The 15,820-nt window shown below is 50.7% G+C and overlaps 2 protein-coding genes across 5 annotated transcripts in view; one reads left to right on the forward strand and one right to left on the reverse strand.

The window, feature by feature from the left end:
• Window positions 1-2,958: 2,958 nt before the first annotated feature.
• Window positions 2,959-13,949, forward strand: LOC135828871 (uncharacterized). Of its 3 annotated transcripts, none has more exons than XM_065341300.1 (2): window positions 2,959-3,581; window positions 9,877-13,949. In XM_065341300.1, exon 2 carries the CDS (start codon window positions 9,991-9,993, stop codon window positions 13,189-13,191), a length of 3,201 nt encoding a protein of 1,066 aa, XP_065197372.1. In that variant the 5' UTR covers window positions 2,959-3,581; window positions 9,877-9,990; the 3' UTR covers window positions 13,192-13,949. The 3 variants fall into 3 exon arrangements, with proteins under 3 accessions (XP_065197372.1, XP_065197373.1, XP_065197374.1); XM_065341301.1 differs by lacking the exon at window positions 2,959-3,581 and adding an exon at window positions 6,547-6,935; XM_065341302.1 differs by lacking the exon at window positions 2,959-3,581 and adding an exon at window positions 6,956-7,198.
• Window positions 13,950-14,020: 71 nt separating this feature from the next.
• Window positions 14,021-15,820, reverse strand: part of LOC135828872 (uncharacterized) — an 8,849-nt gene continuing 7,049 nt past the window's right edge. For both annotated transcript variants that reach the window (XR_010555766.1, XM_065341304.1), the window contains one exon: window positions 14,021-15,820. This exon is cut by the window's right edge. The gene's annotated coding sequence lies outside the window, so the exon portion shown is untranslated.

Raw genomic sequence — 15,820 nt, forward strand, 5'->3', positions numbered from 1 at the left:
ATGTATCCCCGCAGAAGAACATGCTAGTGCCATTTTCTGCAAGAAAAGGCTTGCACATCAATGCGTATGATACGGTGTAATTGACATGATGTGAAGGCCATCATTTACATAATTATTGATATAGGGCATTCCATTGGTGACAGAAAAAACAAAAGAAATTATAGCAATAAAAACTGCTTTATGGCAGTTTTCTAAAAAAAGTTATTGTGTTCTCGTCCATGGACCCCGTCTAAAAAGTAAGAAATTAACGAAATGTGATAGCCGAAAATTAAAATTTCACACAAAACCTCACAATAATCACATACAGAATGAAAAGCTACATGCAGAAGACCTGTAAAAGGCCCTAGGCTTGTGGGACTGCCGTATTCAAAATTTAATAATAATAATAATAAGACCTTTTCCCCTCGTGATCCTCTTTCCTATGCATGCATGACATGCATGTTGCCAATTGTTGTGCGGTACAAGTTTAGTGTTGAAAGCAGCATTTCAAGTGTTGTGATTATTGTGAGGTTTTGTGTGAAATTTTAATTTTCGGCTATCACATTTCGTTAATTTCTTACTTTTTAGACGGGGTCCATGGACGAGAACACAATAACTTTTTTTAGAAAACTGCCATAAAGCAGTTTTTATTGCTATAATAAGCATAGCATAGTCCGCACAATCACGGGCCAAGGCTCAACGGGACACCCTCGCCTAGGGCTGTTGACTTGAGCGCTACTACTACTAGTACTACTACTTTATTCATGAGGTCGGATTTCTCCGGCTGTACGTACGAATACCATGCCCATGGTTGGTAGCCCATGCCCATGGCAGATTCTGCTCGAAATGCAGTGAAATCGGCAGAACCATACGAACCCTAGAACAAGCTGGTAAAACCTCGTTTACGGGCAAACAAACTAAAGCAATTTGCAATTTATGGAGGAGTAGAACACAATTCAAGTAATGAAAACAATTGCATGAAAGGAAGAATGTGATAAGTAAATTGGGACCCTACTCAAATACAGCAGAATTCAATGAAGCGAGCCCTAGAACAAGTACTTCCTTGAATTCTGCTCCATTTCTATACTCCAGTGTACCAAACATGCAAGAAAGAAACTTGCCAGAAAAACCAAGTTCTGACAATTTTTCTGCCAGCATTTTCGCCCAGGGGCTATACCGCGGTGCCAATCAAAGTATGTGTGATTAGCACCTGCGTTCAGTAGACAGTAGAACACAGTAGCGGGAAATGCCCGTCCACACACACACACACACACACACACACACACACACACGACCGGAGCAAAAAGTACAGAAGGAAGGAAAAGATCCAGACAGAGCGAATGGGACTGCAATTGAGTGGGGCTGCTGCACCAAGCAGCGATGACGATGTTCGCTCGTGTCTTCTTCCCTTTCCTGACCGAAATGCAGGTTGAGTATTAGAAACCAAGTTCATTGTTATAGTACGTGGTGATGTTTATGCCGCGGCGGCGAGTGAGGAGCATCCTGTCTGCCCTCGAAAACTTCGTAACTGAGCTGGGAGCAATTGCTTACTTCCCGTGCACCTCCTTCCTGCGCTTGTTTGACTGCTCTGGGCAAGCGGGTACAAGTACATGATTGTAGTCGCAGACCCAGCTGTTCCCACACAGGGTATCCCCAGGACCCCAACCCTTCAACGCTTCCTCCACCCTTCCATTCTTCCTGCTTTAGTTTAGGTGAAAATAGCTAGTGCACCCTCTCTCAATCATGTACAGTAAAACCTGTCAAGGCGACCACTCGGATAAGGCGACCACCTGTCCCAGACGACCACTGAAACCAGGACCAAGGGATGCTTTTTCCAGTCAAATGACCCCGGATAAGGAGGCATAGTGGGATGGTCTAAGACCATAATTGAGAAACAGAGGGTACCAGGTTCAAGAGATCAAGAGGGTACCAGGTTCAAGTCCTGCTTGGAAGCGGAAGGAATTTTTCCAGCCGTGCTGCGACCCACAGTTAATTGGGAACTCGTGGCCTGGCACGAGGGTAACATGGATGCAGCTAATGGGATTTCGGTCTTTGACCACTTGGTGGTGGGTCTGATCTACTCACCTCCCACCGTTTAGGAGCTGCATCTGCGCCTTGATCCTAGAGGGTGGTGGCGTTCCCACGGCGGATGCGGAAAACTCGGCTTCCAGCCGAGTCTCACGCGAACCGTGAAATTTAATTTAAGGAGACCACTAAGTCTTGGTAACCGAGACTACGTTTTGAAGGTTCCTTGAGCGGTCGTCTTAGACAGTTTTCACTACAGATGTACGTGTAATTGTTGGTTTTAAGTCTCATCCTAGAGCGCCGGTCATCATGGTCATCATCGTGCAGGATTGGGAAAGAGTATGCGCGATGATCGACATGCACACCTCGCCAAGATAGCCGCCAGTGAGTCTGCGAGTACTCGAGTGTGCGTGTGAGTGCAATACAATGCTCATGCCTGGTGAAAAACCGAGGAAGTACCACGGCAAGACCTCTAAGAATGCTCCTTCGTGCAGTCAGCACAGCGGAGATGTGTTCCAGGAGGCATGCATGCAACCACCAGGTCGTTGACGTGATGTTATTTTTCGCGCTGGATGCCTCGAGCTCGCGCGAGGACGGGCAGAAATCGCGTCAGCGTGATCACGGTTCGCCGAGCAATGCCGATCGGGGCAGCTTAACCCTACCTGCACTGGCCATACAGCCGAGTGCCCAACCAGCTGGCCGGCATTGACATTCGCCACAAACTGTCCGTCGACCACTCTACCTTGCGGCTTACACGGATGTAGGTGATTAGGTGCCAGCTACGGGAAAGGTACTAGGAGTGGTGCGTGTCAAACCTCTGTTTTGCGATTAGACGTCGCCCCTAGGGAAAGACCAAATCAAATATGGCAGAACCCCAAATACTGCTAGTAGAATGCAGCCACAGCGTTGGGCCGAGAGTTCTCTACGCCATAATAGTTTCCAGTGCCAATTTCACCCAAGTATATGCTAGACTTATGTACAGCATACCTAGCTAAGGCAAATGGGCAATGTCGCTCGAACACCATTCCCAGCATACAACCGTGCATGAGGTCAACGGGGCTGCACGCAGGCCCAAGTCACAGCTCTGTAGCAGGCAGTCCCACTTGCGAACCACTCTATCCCGTCGTATCATCAGACTTGCTGCTGGCAGTAACGTTAGACAAAGGTAATTCTCACTAGCAGCTTTGGCCACACAACATTCCTACACACAGAGGCTACGTGGCAATGCTTCGTATTGTTTGAAAACTTTTCTGGTAGCATCATACGGTCTGAGCCTCCCGTGAGCAAACCCACAACACCAACTCGTGCAAACAGTGGACGGTAAAAGCCCTTCTCAGGAACGACTCGATGGTTTAGCATCACTGGAGTCAAGATTGACGCATGCGAAAAAGTTGTCTTCCTATTCAACACCACAGTTGGCGTATGAAGTGATTTCTGGGACGCCGTGGAGAAGTGGAGGTGAATCCGCGAATCAGTGCTTGGTTCAAAAGTCGTGGACGTGCCGGGGACTGGAGGATCTACAACTGTAGACTACGTCACAGTGTTTCATGTTGGAGCAGCAGCTCAACAGAATCAAGGTAAGAAACAGAGCTTCTGCCCACCCTAACTCGTGCACAAGCAAGCTTATCATTATGATATGATTGATTTCTCTACCTACTACTGTACTCTTATCATCATGGTCTATCGGTATTTCTGATCATCAACGTGATGCTGGTATTGCTAAGTGGTTCGGTGGCACGTTTACACTGATGCCTTAACAGCGGCCTTAAAGCAGGGTGTTGTCGATGGGGGCTTGCAAAAATTAATTTCCTTGATCAATCCATGCCCATGCTTCGTCCGTCTTCGTCGACGTGTGCCACTCAGGCCACTCAGGTCTCGTGTTAGCTTGGGTGCATGGTCGGTTAACCCAGCACGTTAAGAAGAAGGTGTGTGCTTAGATGTGCCGTTATGTTGCCATCACAATAAGGCTTCCAAGCACACAGCACACAACGCCTGTGAGTCGAGTACGTCTGGAGATCACCACCCGATCGTGTACCAAAAAGTAACTACACAAATATCATCACGACAAATGAATAGATACAATCACACTTTGCGTACTTTCCTTATACACTTTCATCCAAAATGTCAGCAGCAGAAACAAAGCAGCAGTCAGTAGCTTGCTTGATGCACCTCAAATGAGAAGTCTATTGCAGACGGCAGGACGTTCAAATGGCATGAATGGCCATGTGAAAACATGGCGACAATCAGGCCGAGACCAAAGACAAGGACACAGACAACCGTCGGAGATCAATGGCGTTTTGGAAAGGAGACACGAGCTACAGCCTGTGCATGTACAGTGGATGACGGCGATACAGGCACACACCCAATTACGTGTGTGCCTGCAAAGATGCACTATGCTTTGCAAGCGTCGCGTTACTGAGGATTCTACACTACATTACATAGTCAGGATTGTGTTACACGACACGCGAGTACACATTTTCCTTGTGGACCCTTTTAGGCTCTTTGCTTTAACAAGCCTGAAAACATAGACATTTTCATGTAGTACTTGTGGCGGATCTTAATCGGCTTGTTTTGAAGTTGTTTCACTTCTAGTTTCGATCGGGCATGCACGCGAAGCACAGGGCAGGCGATTTCGGTCTAACAACCGCAGCGACAACCATAGCATGCACACACGCGCGCACATACACACACACGCACACAGAGCATTCCTCTGACAGCTGAATGCTCCAACAAACCGGGGCCAGCGTCCGTTCTCAACCTTCTACGCCATTGAGCTTCAGCTCGTTCTTGTCTGCAGTCACTTAGAGTTATGCACATGTAGCTGCTCAAACGTCAGGTCGAATCAAGATGGATGTGTACATGAAGTTCTATACGGTAAATATGGCGACTGTGTCATTGAAGGCGATGGGTAGCTGAATGTTTGAGGGTGATACCAGTCATACTCACGGAGTGGCATCATTTCCTGAATGGGGGAAAGAAGACTAGATCTTTATCACGAAACTTGACACAAGCGTTAGAAGCTTCTAATCGCGAGAGATGTGCATGCGTGCCTGAACTGATCGTTATCACGGTGTAGCATTACAATTGCAGTATTGTCGCTGTGCTCAACGTATTAGTAACCTCTGGGAGGTGCGAGCGGGAGAAGTGCGTGTGTGAAGGTCGTTAGTTGCTTATCGCGAAATGAACAATGCCCTGGGTTGCAATGGCCAAAAAAGGATAATATTGCATGCATGTACATGACTTTTGTATCTGTATGCGTGTCGGTAGTGTGAATGCATGGCTGAGCGTGCTTTGGGAATATACACAGCCTTCGTAGTTCGGTAACAGCTACGACGAAGATACTCGACACTTAAGGTTTCGTGCTGGTCCGTGGGGAGTGTCATTTCTCCGTCAGTATTACGCTGCAACGAACGGGTTTCGCATCGAAGGCTTCGCGCGGAGAACCTCACTAGGATGGGCAGGAAGGCGCGTCTGTCCCGTTTGTTGCTGAGTGATCATGAGAGGGGGATGATCCTGTTGTGTTCCGTTATGCATTCACAAACCCTTCCCGCTTTCGCTACGATCTCTACCGGTCGTGCTGAAACCTTCCAATCTCTTAGGCGTACGTGTTGGGGAAAATGCCAAAAGAACCCAACTCCTAAAACCATCGATCGTACCTTCGCCAATCATGCTTTTCATCCACAGAGCTCTTTAGCGTCGGTTCCTCGACGATACCGAGCAATCTGGGACGCATAAGGCATTTGCATCACGTGTACATGTAGATATTTCCCGTGCTACCATTCATGCAGCGGCAGACGCGCGGTATAGGGTAATCGAGTGACCACCATAATGGTGGTGTAATGCAGTTTTCTCGATCACCTAGTCCAGAGTACATCATAGTGCATACTTCACGGCACCAATAGTACATAAACCTAGCGGTTAAAATTAAACCTAATGGTTATATACCCTTGTTCCTGATCATAGCCAGCCGTAACCCATAACACCATGTCTTTAAGTAGTTGCGCAGTGGTCAGACATCGATCGCGGAGCCGACGGCATCACCGATCGTGTGCCTGCTGCAAGCTATAGTTTAGTTAGGCATGGTGACTGGTCAGTGAATCTCTGGTGAGATGGATGTACAATCATGTACATACGCGGGGAACAGGGGATAGAGATTTACAACGCCAAGTGCCGGTTGTAGCTTCGTAATTCCCTCAATAATTTTGCTGGCACTGACTGGCACTCAGCAAACACAACCATCGCTGCTCTGCTAAGTCAGACGAGCGCTAAAATAGTAACAGCTTTTATGTAAAGCCATTCAGATGGAGAAAACGAACAATCAATTTTCATGTAGGACTTTTCAAGTAGACCAATGTAGTCATCATGCTTTAGATTATCTGATGTACTTGTCAGCTACTTGTACATAGGTACATATGTACATGTAAAAGACATTATGTCCTCCACCTTGTTTCATGCATGTGTAAAACTAAAAGACTACTAGCAGATAGGATCGACTAGGCGCCATGCGCAAACTGATGTTGGTGGCGAGAGAAGGTCCGCTCTTTGCCAGAACTCTTCAGAGAGTTTCACTTTTGGCAGGACTCGGAGGGTTCACCACCGGTGCACCCGGAGATGAGAAGGCAGTATTGCCTGTACCCATAAAGAAGCAAACTAAAAGAATACGTCGCAGTCGTAGAGAGCGTTGTGTGGGCAGGCGTGTAGTATTATCACTCCTCCAGCGTAACTTTCTAATTCCTGTTTCTTTTCTGAATTCGGCTTATCCATTCGCCTTCATATCATTGGGCCTAGTTCCCGCTTTGTTCGTGCGAATTAAAACAAACCAACCAGTTCGCTGGGCGTGTCATTTCTCCACAACGTGCAAATCATCACTTGCTTTATCGCTCGTGGCTGCATAGTGATTGCAAATTCCTCAACAGTGACACAGATCAAAGGTATGTGGCTGGATCATTCGGATCTTATTAAGTTGTGAGCTTTTAGGCTAAGTTTTAGCTGCAATGAAAATCCTTGGTTACACATTCGGTCTTTTCTTTGAAGTTAGTCGGAACACTAATGATACAAATTCCACGTTGTGTGGCAGACGTTCACAGTAAACGCCTGGACCATTTGCCCTCGAAGCGTGTTCGCTCGGACACTGGAAGATGTAACGTCTGCTAGCGTGGGTGACATTGGCGGTCACTGTCTCGTACGCCTTCGCGTGAGTTGATGTAGCCTTCGCCTGAATGTGTTTCTCCCGTGGACAAGGAGGATGAAGAAAATGGTTGTTGTTGTTATTGGACTTAGCACAAGAACGAAGCAAATAGGGACGGGGAGGAATGAGCAAAATACGAGAAAGGACATTTGAATTTGCAAGCCCGTAGAAGCAAACGCATGGAGCTGTTGAAAACCCACGCCATACATGTACATGATTGCACTTCTTGAAGTATATTAAACCAGATCAAAACCAGAGTGAAACGGATGACTGAATTGGGATAGACATTGGTTTGATTCGGTCTCTATTATTTCAGTTCTTTGCCTCAACAGTTTAACAATCGAGTGTGCAGAATTCTACACATTCAAGTATGGGGCGGCTCTCTAAGGTTTAAAGTAATATTAACTTCTCCAGAGTAACTAACATTGAAGAGAAAAGTGAAACAGAGCAACAAGGAAGATGTGACTGGAAGAAAGGAAAAAAACCGAAGAGCGAAATGGGACTGGGCGAATTCGTGAACCTGTACTACATGTATAGCGGGACAAGACGTGACCAGCAGAGGACTTAATTTAAACACTGGTTTCTCCTCTTTGCACAGCTGCAATGTACTTTTCAACTATAAAGCATTGTGTTCCTTCACGCAATTCTTTACAATGAAGAGCCAAACCCAGCGAAGAATGTTGAGGCTTGTGTCAATTCATAGTGCCATTAATTTTGTTGACCCGATCAGTAATAGTACTAGCAAGGGTAAATGAGCTTGATTACTCTCGGTATTTAAAGTTAGTATAATTATGTAGTGGTATTATTGGAACCGGGTAACCCAATCACAGAGAAGGGCCTCGACCGTACAAACACAGTTAGTGTCAGTGAGCCACACCACCACTCATTGGGGCTTGTCTGGCTAGCAGCACAGTAACACTAACAGGCCCGATCAAGAGAAGGAAGGCTACTGAGTACTGAGCTCAGTCCTGTAGTTGGTCTTGCCCGTCGATCTGGTGTCGCTGTCATCTGTCACGTTGTTGCACCGCGGAAATAGGGGATGCCAGTGCCACTGTGTGGCTTTACAGTTTACTCACGACGTCGACGGCCGAGCTAATTGCCTAGACCACCGTCCATATTTGCGTGGGTTAGTTTGTACAGTGAAACCTGTCTGCGGCGACCGCTCAAGAGACCTTCAAAACGTGGTCTCTCCTACCAGGTTGTCTCCTTATCCAGGGTCATTTGCCTGGACTGAATCACGGGCATCCCTTGGTCCTAGTTGCAGTGGTCATCTGGCTAAGACAGGTGGTCGACTTATGAGAGTGGTCGCCTTGACAGGTTTTACTGCATTATGGTGTTTCTACTACAGTAAAACCTGGTTTAAGCGACCACCCCACGGTGCAAGGAAAAGTGGTCGTTAAAGCCAGGTGGTCTTTAGAACCAGGTCCCAAAGTTTCTGTGTAGAACTGTCCGTGCATGGAAAAACGGTCGTTAAGAGCAGGTGGTCGTTAAAACGAGAGGTCGCTTACACCAGATTTTACTATACTCCGTGGCATCCTGAGTCATGGCATCCTAATCGCGAGAGGGCAATGGCCGGGTATCAAGCACTCGCCATGGTGTCACTGTCACCGACTCTAAAATACCAGCATCAGCTCATCCATCCAAGATTACCACTATAATTATGTACATGCTGTGCATACTGCATAGTCCTGCAGCTGAAGCAAATCACTTCGAGTCAGTACCAGCAAGAAACACCTGTGCCCTGATGGACCATGTGACAAGTGCTGCCGGGCCCGTTTGCCCAAGCCTGGTGCAAGGATGCATTGCGCGTCATGTCACCGCACCATCATTGATGATTTTGGTTCCTTGTACGTTGTATTTGCCTCCGCTGTGTAGCTTCCAGCAGGCTGCTGGGCTCGCTCTGGCGTAAACATTTATACACCACGATATCGGTGCAGACATAATGGCACGAATCCAGAGACAGTGCATTACCTCTTGACTTGGTAATAGTGTGCGTGGGGGGGGGGGGGGGGGATAACTCTTAAAAGTCATGACTCACGCACACTTCATCAACTGTCAGGATCGGTGTCACACGTGATAAGCAAACCATCTGCTTCAAAGATTGACGTTCGCGCAGCACGGATATACAATCATGTGCATAACCCCTCTTGATGATATGAAGGAATGGACTGCCGTGATGAGTTTTCGAAGAGACTACATTGTAGAAACAATTATGAGCGTGATCACACAGCGATGACGCAACCAAAGCCTTTTCCGCCGTTACTCAGAGTTTCACGTGAAACACTCATCAGACAGCATGTCACGCTAGGCCCAGCGCCAAGACGGAGGTCAGAGTTCAAGCCAAAAAAAACCCAGCCACACTGCACCTGCACATGACCCCACACATGTGCAGTGACGTCACTATGCATATGGCACTATTATATTCATGAGGTCGGATTTCTCTGGTCACGACTGCGGTACATTCATTAATTTCTGCATGGTTGACAGGATTCGGAATACACTGTATCTGCTATGAACACTGGCGATAAGGCTTGAACGTATACTGGTGAAAACTTCCGAGATGTTGTTCAAGAGGAGGAAGTGTGTCCTTCTTCTCAGTGATATTACAGATAGGTTTATTTGATATGTTATGAATTTTTAAGACACTTTTTTTGTTTTGCATCCCTCTGTTTTCATTTCTGCAGAGTACACATCTCGTTTGCTTGGTGCTGCCGGGGAGATCGAAGAGTGCTGACGAAGGCAGAGAGCCCCTCCACTAAATGGATACGCAGGCGTGAGGATTGCTCGCCACCTCCGCAATGAGACGCACGCGCTGTCACCAGCACACGATCAGCGATCACGGTCATGCTGGACGGTTATGGCTGCTGCCACTGCTGCTAGTGGTGCTGTGCCACGGACCGCAGCATGGCAACGCCCAGTGGGAGCTGCCCTCGCACCCCGTCGCCTCGTCGTCCCGGGCAGGCGAGTTGGCTGTCGCAGCGGCGGCTCAGGCCATGCCGGCATCGGTATTACTAGCAGATGACCGGCCAACAGCTGCCTCGCTCCAGCCGGGGGAGCAGGCCATGTTCGAGTTCACGACGAGCATCAACCAGCGTCAGTTCCACGTGACCGTGTCGCCATGCCGATTCGACGGCAAGCTCGACTGGCAGCTGACGCGAGGAGTGGGCACGGTGGTGTTCGAGCACACGCCGTCGCGCACGTTCACCCACCATGCTCCGAGCATTGCCGCGAATTCCACAGAACCCGGCGCAGCCAGGGATCGCACCGGCCCTGGTGCTGCACAACAGCCCGCAGAGGGGCGTCGCCGGGGACGACGGCAGCTCCCCCTGGCGAGCGACTTCAAACACCCGGTGGAGAACGGTGTGTCAAGTGGCGACGCGCAAACGGTCGCTACTAACGACCTGCCACCCAGTGAAGTGACGCACACGGCTCACGATGCCCCGCCCGGCAAGTACCACCTGACGATCAGCAACCGTGGTGCCGAGATGGCGGAGTTCACCGTGCAGCTGGGTACGAGGTCGGCATCGGCGACGCGGCCCATACTGCCGTCGCAGGCGTCGCTCGTGCCCCGCAGCATTCGCCCAACGCAGGTCACTCTCGAGTGGCAGAGTGTGGTGAGCAGTAGTCCGGTGGAATATTGCTTGGAGTACGCAATCGGCGCACGCCTACAGCCGACGGACGTGATGAACTCAATCTGCGGTATACGCCGCGTCATGAACAGACAGTCGTCGGCAACATCGGCGGCAGGTGCGGGTGCGTCCAAACGCACGACTCGTCAGTGCACTCGTAGCACGCAGATCACGGTGCAGAGTCTGTTCCCTGAGATGACGTACGTGATGAACGTGGTGGCGCGAGACCTGGCCTCCCACACGGAGTCGCCGTATCGTGGCGTCGTCGTGACAATGAACACCGAGGGCCTGGCGCTGCAGGACGGCCGGGAGCTGAGCAGGTTCACGCTGTTCCCGCGCAGCAAGCAGGTGTTCACGTTCGACGTGGCCGGCCGCGTCAGCGCCAATCAGCTGGCCACGCTGCAGCAGCGGAACACGCCGCTGCGCATCAGCGTGGTGCCGTGCCACGGTCGCGTGATCTGGGACGTGACCAGGGACGGGCTGCCGAGCCAGTACATTGCGCCGCACTACTTTGACCCGAGCGCGTCACCGGACGAGAACTTGGCGTCACAACCTCGGCCACCGCAAACCGGCGGCAGCGAAGAAGATCACGATCAGACTTTGCTGGGAGCCCAGGCAAGCATCAGAGCTGGTGCAGATCGACAAAGAGGACGCTGGAGCTCGACCAGGCATCGCCGTGACACTGAGCCGACGCTAGCGCCGGCCCGGCCGCACCACTTTAACGTCGACGGCGGTGACTTCTACCAGCGGCACGACGACGACCATCGCGACGACGTTGTCGAGCCGGCGCCGCCGGTCAGCGCCGGTCTGGGCACGAGTACGGGCCGCACGACCTACGTGTACAGCGATCTGGTGCGGCGCGTCGACTCCGTCTACCAGGTCTCTGTGTACAACCTGCACCCTAGCGCCGAGGCAAGCTTCAACATACGCGCCGAGCTGCTCACCGGCAGCAAGCGGCCCGCACTGCCACCGGACCCGCAGGTACGCGTCAAGAATGTCACCAGCTCGCAGGTGCAGGTGGACTTCCTCGACAGTGTCAAGGCAACCAGCCCGGGCGGTGCCCCGGGTGCAAATGCCGCTAATGGCGGCGAACCTGGTAAGAAGTTGAAGTACTGTGCAGTGGCGCAGCCCAGGACGGAGCTGAAACCGCTGAGCGTGCTGAGCAGCGAGTGCAATATCCGCAGCCGAATACCGACTCCGGTGCTGGACAGCCTGTACCCACCCCTGGCGCCTGGCTATGGACAGACCGGGGCCTATGGCCTCGCCCCTGGGGCGAAGAACCCGGATGGTGGGCAAAACAACCCCGGGCCTGGGAATCCTGTGGCAGCAGGACCGTTTCCAGGCGGGCTGCCAAGCTCGGAAATCCGTCTAGCTGGACCAGACGCAGGGCATGGAATAGCCGGGGGAGACCGCAGGCAACAGCTGGATTCAGGCACCGGTTCTGCAATCGGGGGAAGAGGAACCGGCACTGGTGGTGGAAGAACCAATGTCGGTGGCGGAGGACCTGGTGTTGGTGGCGGAGGCCCTAGTGTTGGTGGCGGAGGACCTGGTGTTGGTGGCGGAGGACCTGGCGTTGGTGGCGGAAGAGGAGCTGGTAGTTTTGATGGAGGTTCTGTGGTTGGCGGTGGGGAAAAAGCAGGGGTGCTGGATCCTAAGCGGCCGCAACAGCGGTTGCCAGGCAAGGCATCTCCGTTCGATCAACCCGCCTCAGGCCCCGATAGCCGACAGCAGCCTCCAAGCACAGGCAAACCTGTGGGAAGTCCTGGTAACCCATGGCAACCAGCCAACTCTAAACAAGGCGGCACGGCGGGTGACGGCGGAAGTAATCATGAAGGCATCGTCACGAGTCCTGACGCCAGCAACCCGTTCGTGGAACGATCGCCGGGGACTCAAAACCCATTCAGCCAGCGAAACCCAAAGAAACCAGATTTCTTCCCGTCGAGCATCAACGAGGTGGTGGTGCGTCCCGTGCCCAATCCTTTCGACAGCTCTCCGTCCACGAAGTCCCAATCGCCATTCTCCCAATCATCGGCGGGCGGTGAGCAAACGGGGGGATTTCTCTTCGGCGAAGGAGGAGGGACGCTCTCCGTTCAGAGCATGCGGATGACGTGCGGCGAGAGCACACGTCCGTTGCTAGGCAACCTGAGCAGCGGCACGGAGTACGCCGTCGAGGTGCTGGCGCTGGATCCGGAGACCCTGGCAGCCGTGGCCTACACCAGCGCGCTGTTTCGCACCGACGATGACCCCGCTGGCCACAGCAGTGGCGGCCCAAGACTCGTCCTGTTCACCACTGGTAGCTCGCTGATCGGGAGCATGCTGAGTGCGGCTGTTGCTACTCTGTTCACCATTCTCGTTGTCCAGTTCGTCTAAACAACAGGGCAAACCGTGTGAAAAACCCTCCGCAGTCTTCGCTCAAAAAAAAGGTGCACCTAACCAACAATTTATCGATCACCTACATGCGAGTGTTGAGCCACTGCTCACCATTCTTGTTGTCCAGTTTGTCTAACTCGGTATCGACTGAACTCAATGCCGTGCGTGGAGAATTGTGCCATAGCTTAGTTTTTTTAAACCTTGAATTGGACGTAACTTTGGTTTCCCTGGCTAAACAACAGTACAGATGTGTGAAAGGTTCTCTGCAGCCTTCGCGCCCACAAAGGTGCACCGAACCAAGTTATCAATCACCTATTAATTAAAAGAGCCCTTCTGTCCACCGTTTGACTGCTCTACGCTCTGTCTCCACGGCATTTTGAATTTGAGCACTCTTTGCACATGATTAGGTGCATCCCTATAATAATAATGTTTCAGGCGTTCTCGGACATTGCGTGACCTGTAAGCGTGCAATTATTTCCTCACTAGTTCAAAATGGACAATAGTTATAATTATACGTGAATTGATGACAATACTGTAATATTATATTGATAGAGATAAATTTGTCTCCTCGTCGACTTTTTAAACACTGTAATACGTTGAGACCGTTAACGTTAGAGCATTGCTCACAGATATCTTCAATTTGTCACAAGCATTGATATAAAAGAGTTTTCCTGCTATTTATAACTTTTTTTCCACTGCAACCTATAGCAAGAGATTTATATCGGCATTTCACTCGAGACATTGCCGTGTTCAATGAATACTGTACCCGGTTGGGATTGTGCCGCCCACAAGACATGCAAGGAAACGGGGAATTCCCCCAGCAAGGCAAGGTCGATAGCAGAAGTACACGGGTAATTCCCCCAGCAGGGCAAGGCGAAATACACAAGCCCTCAGGGGATCGCTTTCCCCTAAAAATGGGCAAAATCAATAGGAAAATGCGAAGCATGTTGTGCACTTCCCCTAACTCTGTAGACAATCCATTTTGATATTGCAGACCACTGGCTTCTGAAAAGCCAATAGTTGGCCGAATTAAGTCCGAAAAACACACTTTAAATTCGAACATTATTGGGTTTGGGATCTGCCTCTCCATACATCCTACACTGGCATTCCTGTCCTAGGTTTTGTTTAAAAAAAAACTAAAAAAACAGGGGAGGGTGGCAAGCAATACTGGGCTCTACCGGAACACAATGCGGCGTATATGTGAAGCACAGGCGAGAAACTCAAACTCATGCTGATGATGATGATGATAATGATGAGATCACAGAACGGTGGCACAAACCGTGCACATACATCATTCTACAGGTTGCGAGCAACACAAAGCAAATCACAAAAAAAGCAGAGAAAAAGTAATGCCTCCGGGCTAGACACGTTAGCGTGGACACAGAGCAAGGTGATACGAGCATGTGCTCAGCAGGACACGAATCCAAGCACAGAGAAAAGGAAGATGCGGGCAGGCATAATGGAATAACTGCCTAGTCGAACAGCGCAAGTGTGCGTGAGAACATACGGGCACGGTGGAGTTACCACTGAGTGTGGGCGCGTGTGCATACAGCTTAGGGTAGCACTCGACGGCGAAGACACTTGCCCAGGCAGTCGGCAACTCGTTGACCCTAAGAATGCTGGTGTCCAGCAGAGGATGAGGCAAAGGGTCCGCGTCCGTCTGAACACGAGCACAGTCCTGGTCGTAGCAATCAAATAGAAACGTGGCATGCGGTCTCTCTCGCTCCGGTGGCCGTAGCAACTGGTTAGAGATACGGCACGCAGTCTCCGTCCGGTGAGTGCGACAAGCACAGTTGTGGAAGGCAACAGTACTGGAAACCCAATTCGATGGTACAGGGAAACCCCCGCCAATGGTACAGGGAAACCCCCTCCGATGGTGCAGGAAACCCCCTCCAATGGTACAGGGAAACCCCCTCCAATGGTACAGGGTCGGTGTTGGAGATAAGAAAATGTTTGAAAGGTGCATGTGCAGCCTCCACTCCCACGTGAGACCAAATCACTTGTGCGCGCTTGACACTGGGGCTAATACCCCAGGGACGGGGAGCCACTTGTGCGTGGTCGATACCGGGGGGGGGGGGGGGGGGGGGCTGATACCCCTGGGATGGGGTTATGTGCCCTCACCAGGGCAGGAACAAGGCACGGGGCATGAGACGAGATGTCACGAACACAGCGGCGGGTACATGATTCTCCGGGTAAGTTCCACGAGCGGACACTGCAACACCACAAGCAGTGTGAGGTGACTGTCAAACTGCCAGGCATAGCAGCCCCATACCACCACCAAACACAAGTCAGCTCTCCCGGTAAGTAAGTTCCATGAGCGGATGCTGCCAACACCACAGGTAGTAGAGGGAAGTGAACATCGTACTGTCTCACCGTCAACACACCTATATCACCACCATCATACACAAGTCAGCTCTTGCTAGATTGACAGCATGAACATGTGTGTGAACTATAACAAGGTTTATCTAATACTAGTTTTGAACTACATGTAGTAGTGGGTTCTATAATACCATAAGTCAGCTCTGCCGGTAAGTTCCACGAGCGGATGCTGCCAACACCACAGGTAAGTTAGTAGTGCTGAGTGAACGTCACACTTTCTCACTGCCTATACGGTATACAGCCACCACTT

This window comes from Sycon ciliatum, chromosome 12 (genome assembly GCF_964019385.1).
Source record: "Sycon ciliatum chromosome 12, ocSycCili1.1, whole genome shotgun sequence".
In the NCBI taxonomy this organism is placed as follows: domain Eukaryota; kingdom Metazoa; phylum Porifera; class Calcarea; order Leucosolenida; family Sycettidae; genus Sycon; species Sycon ciliatum.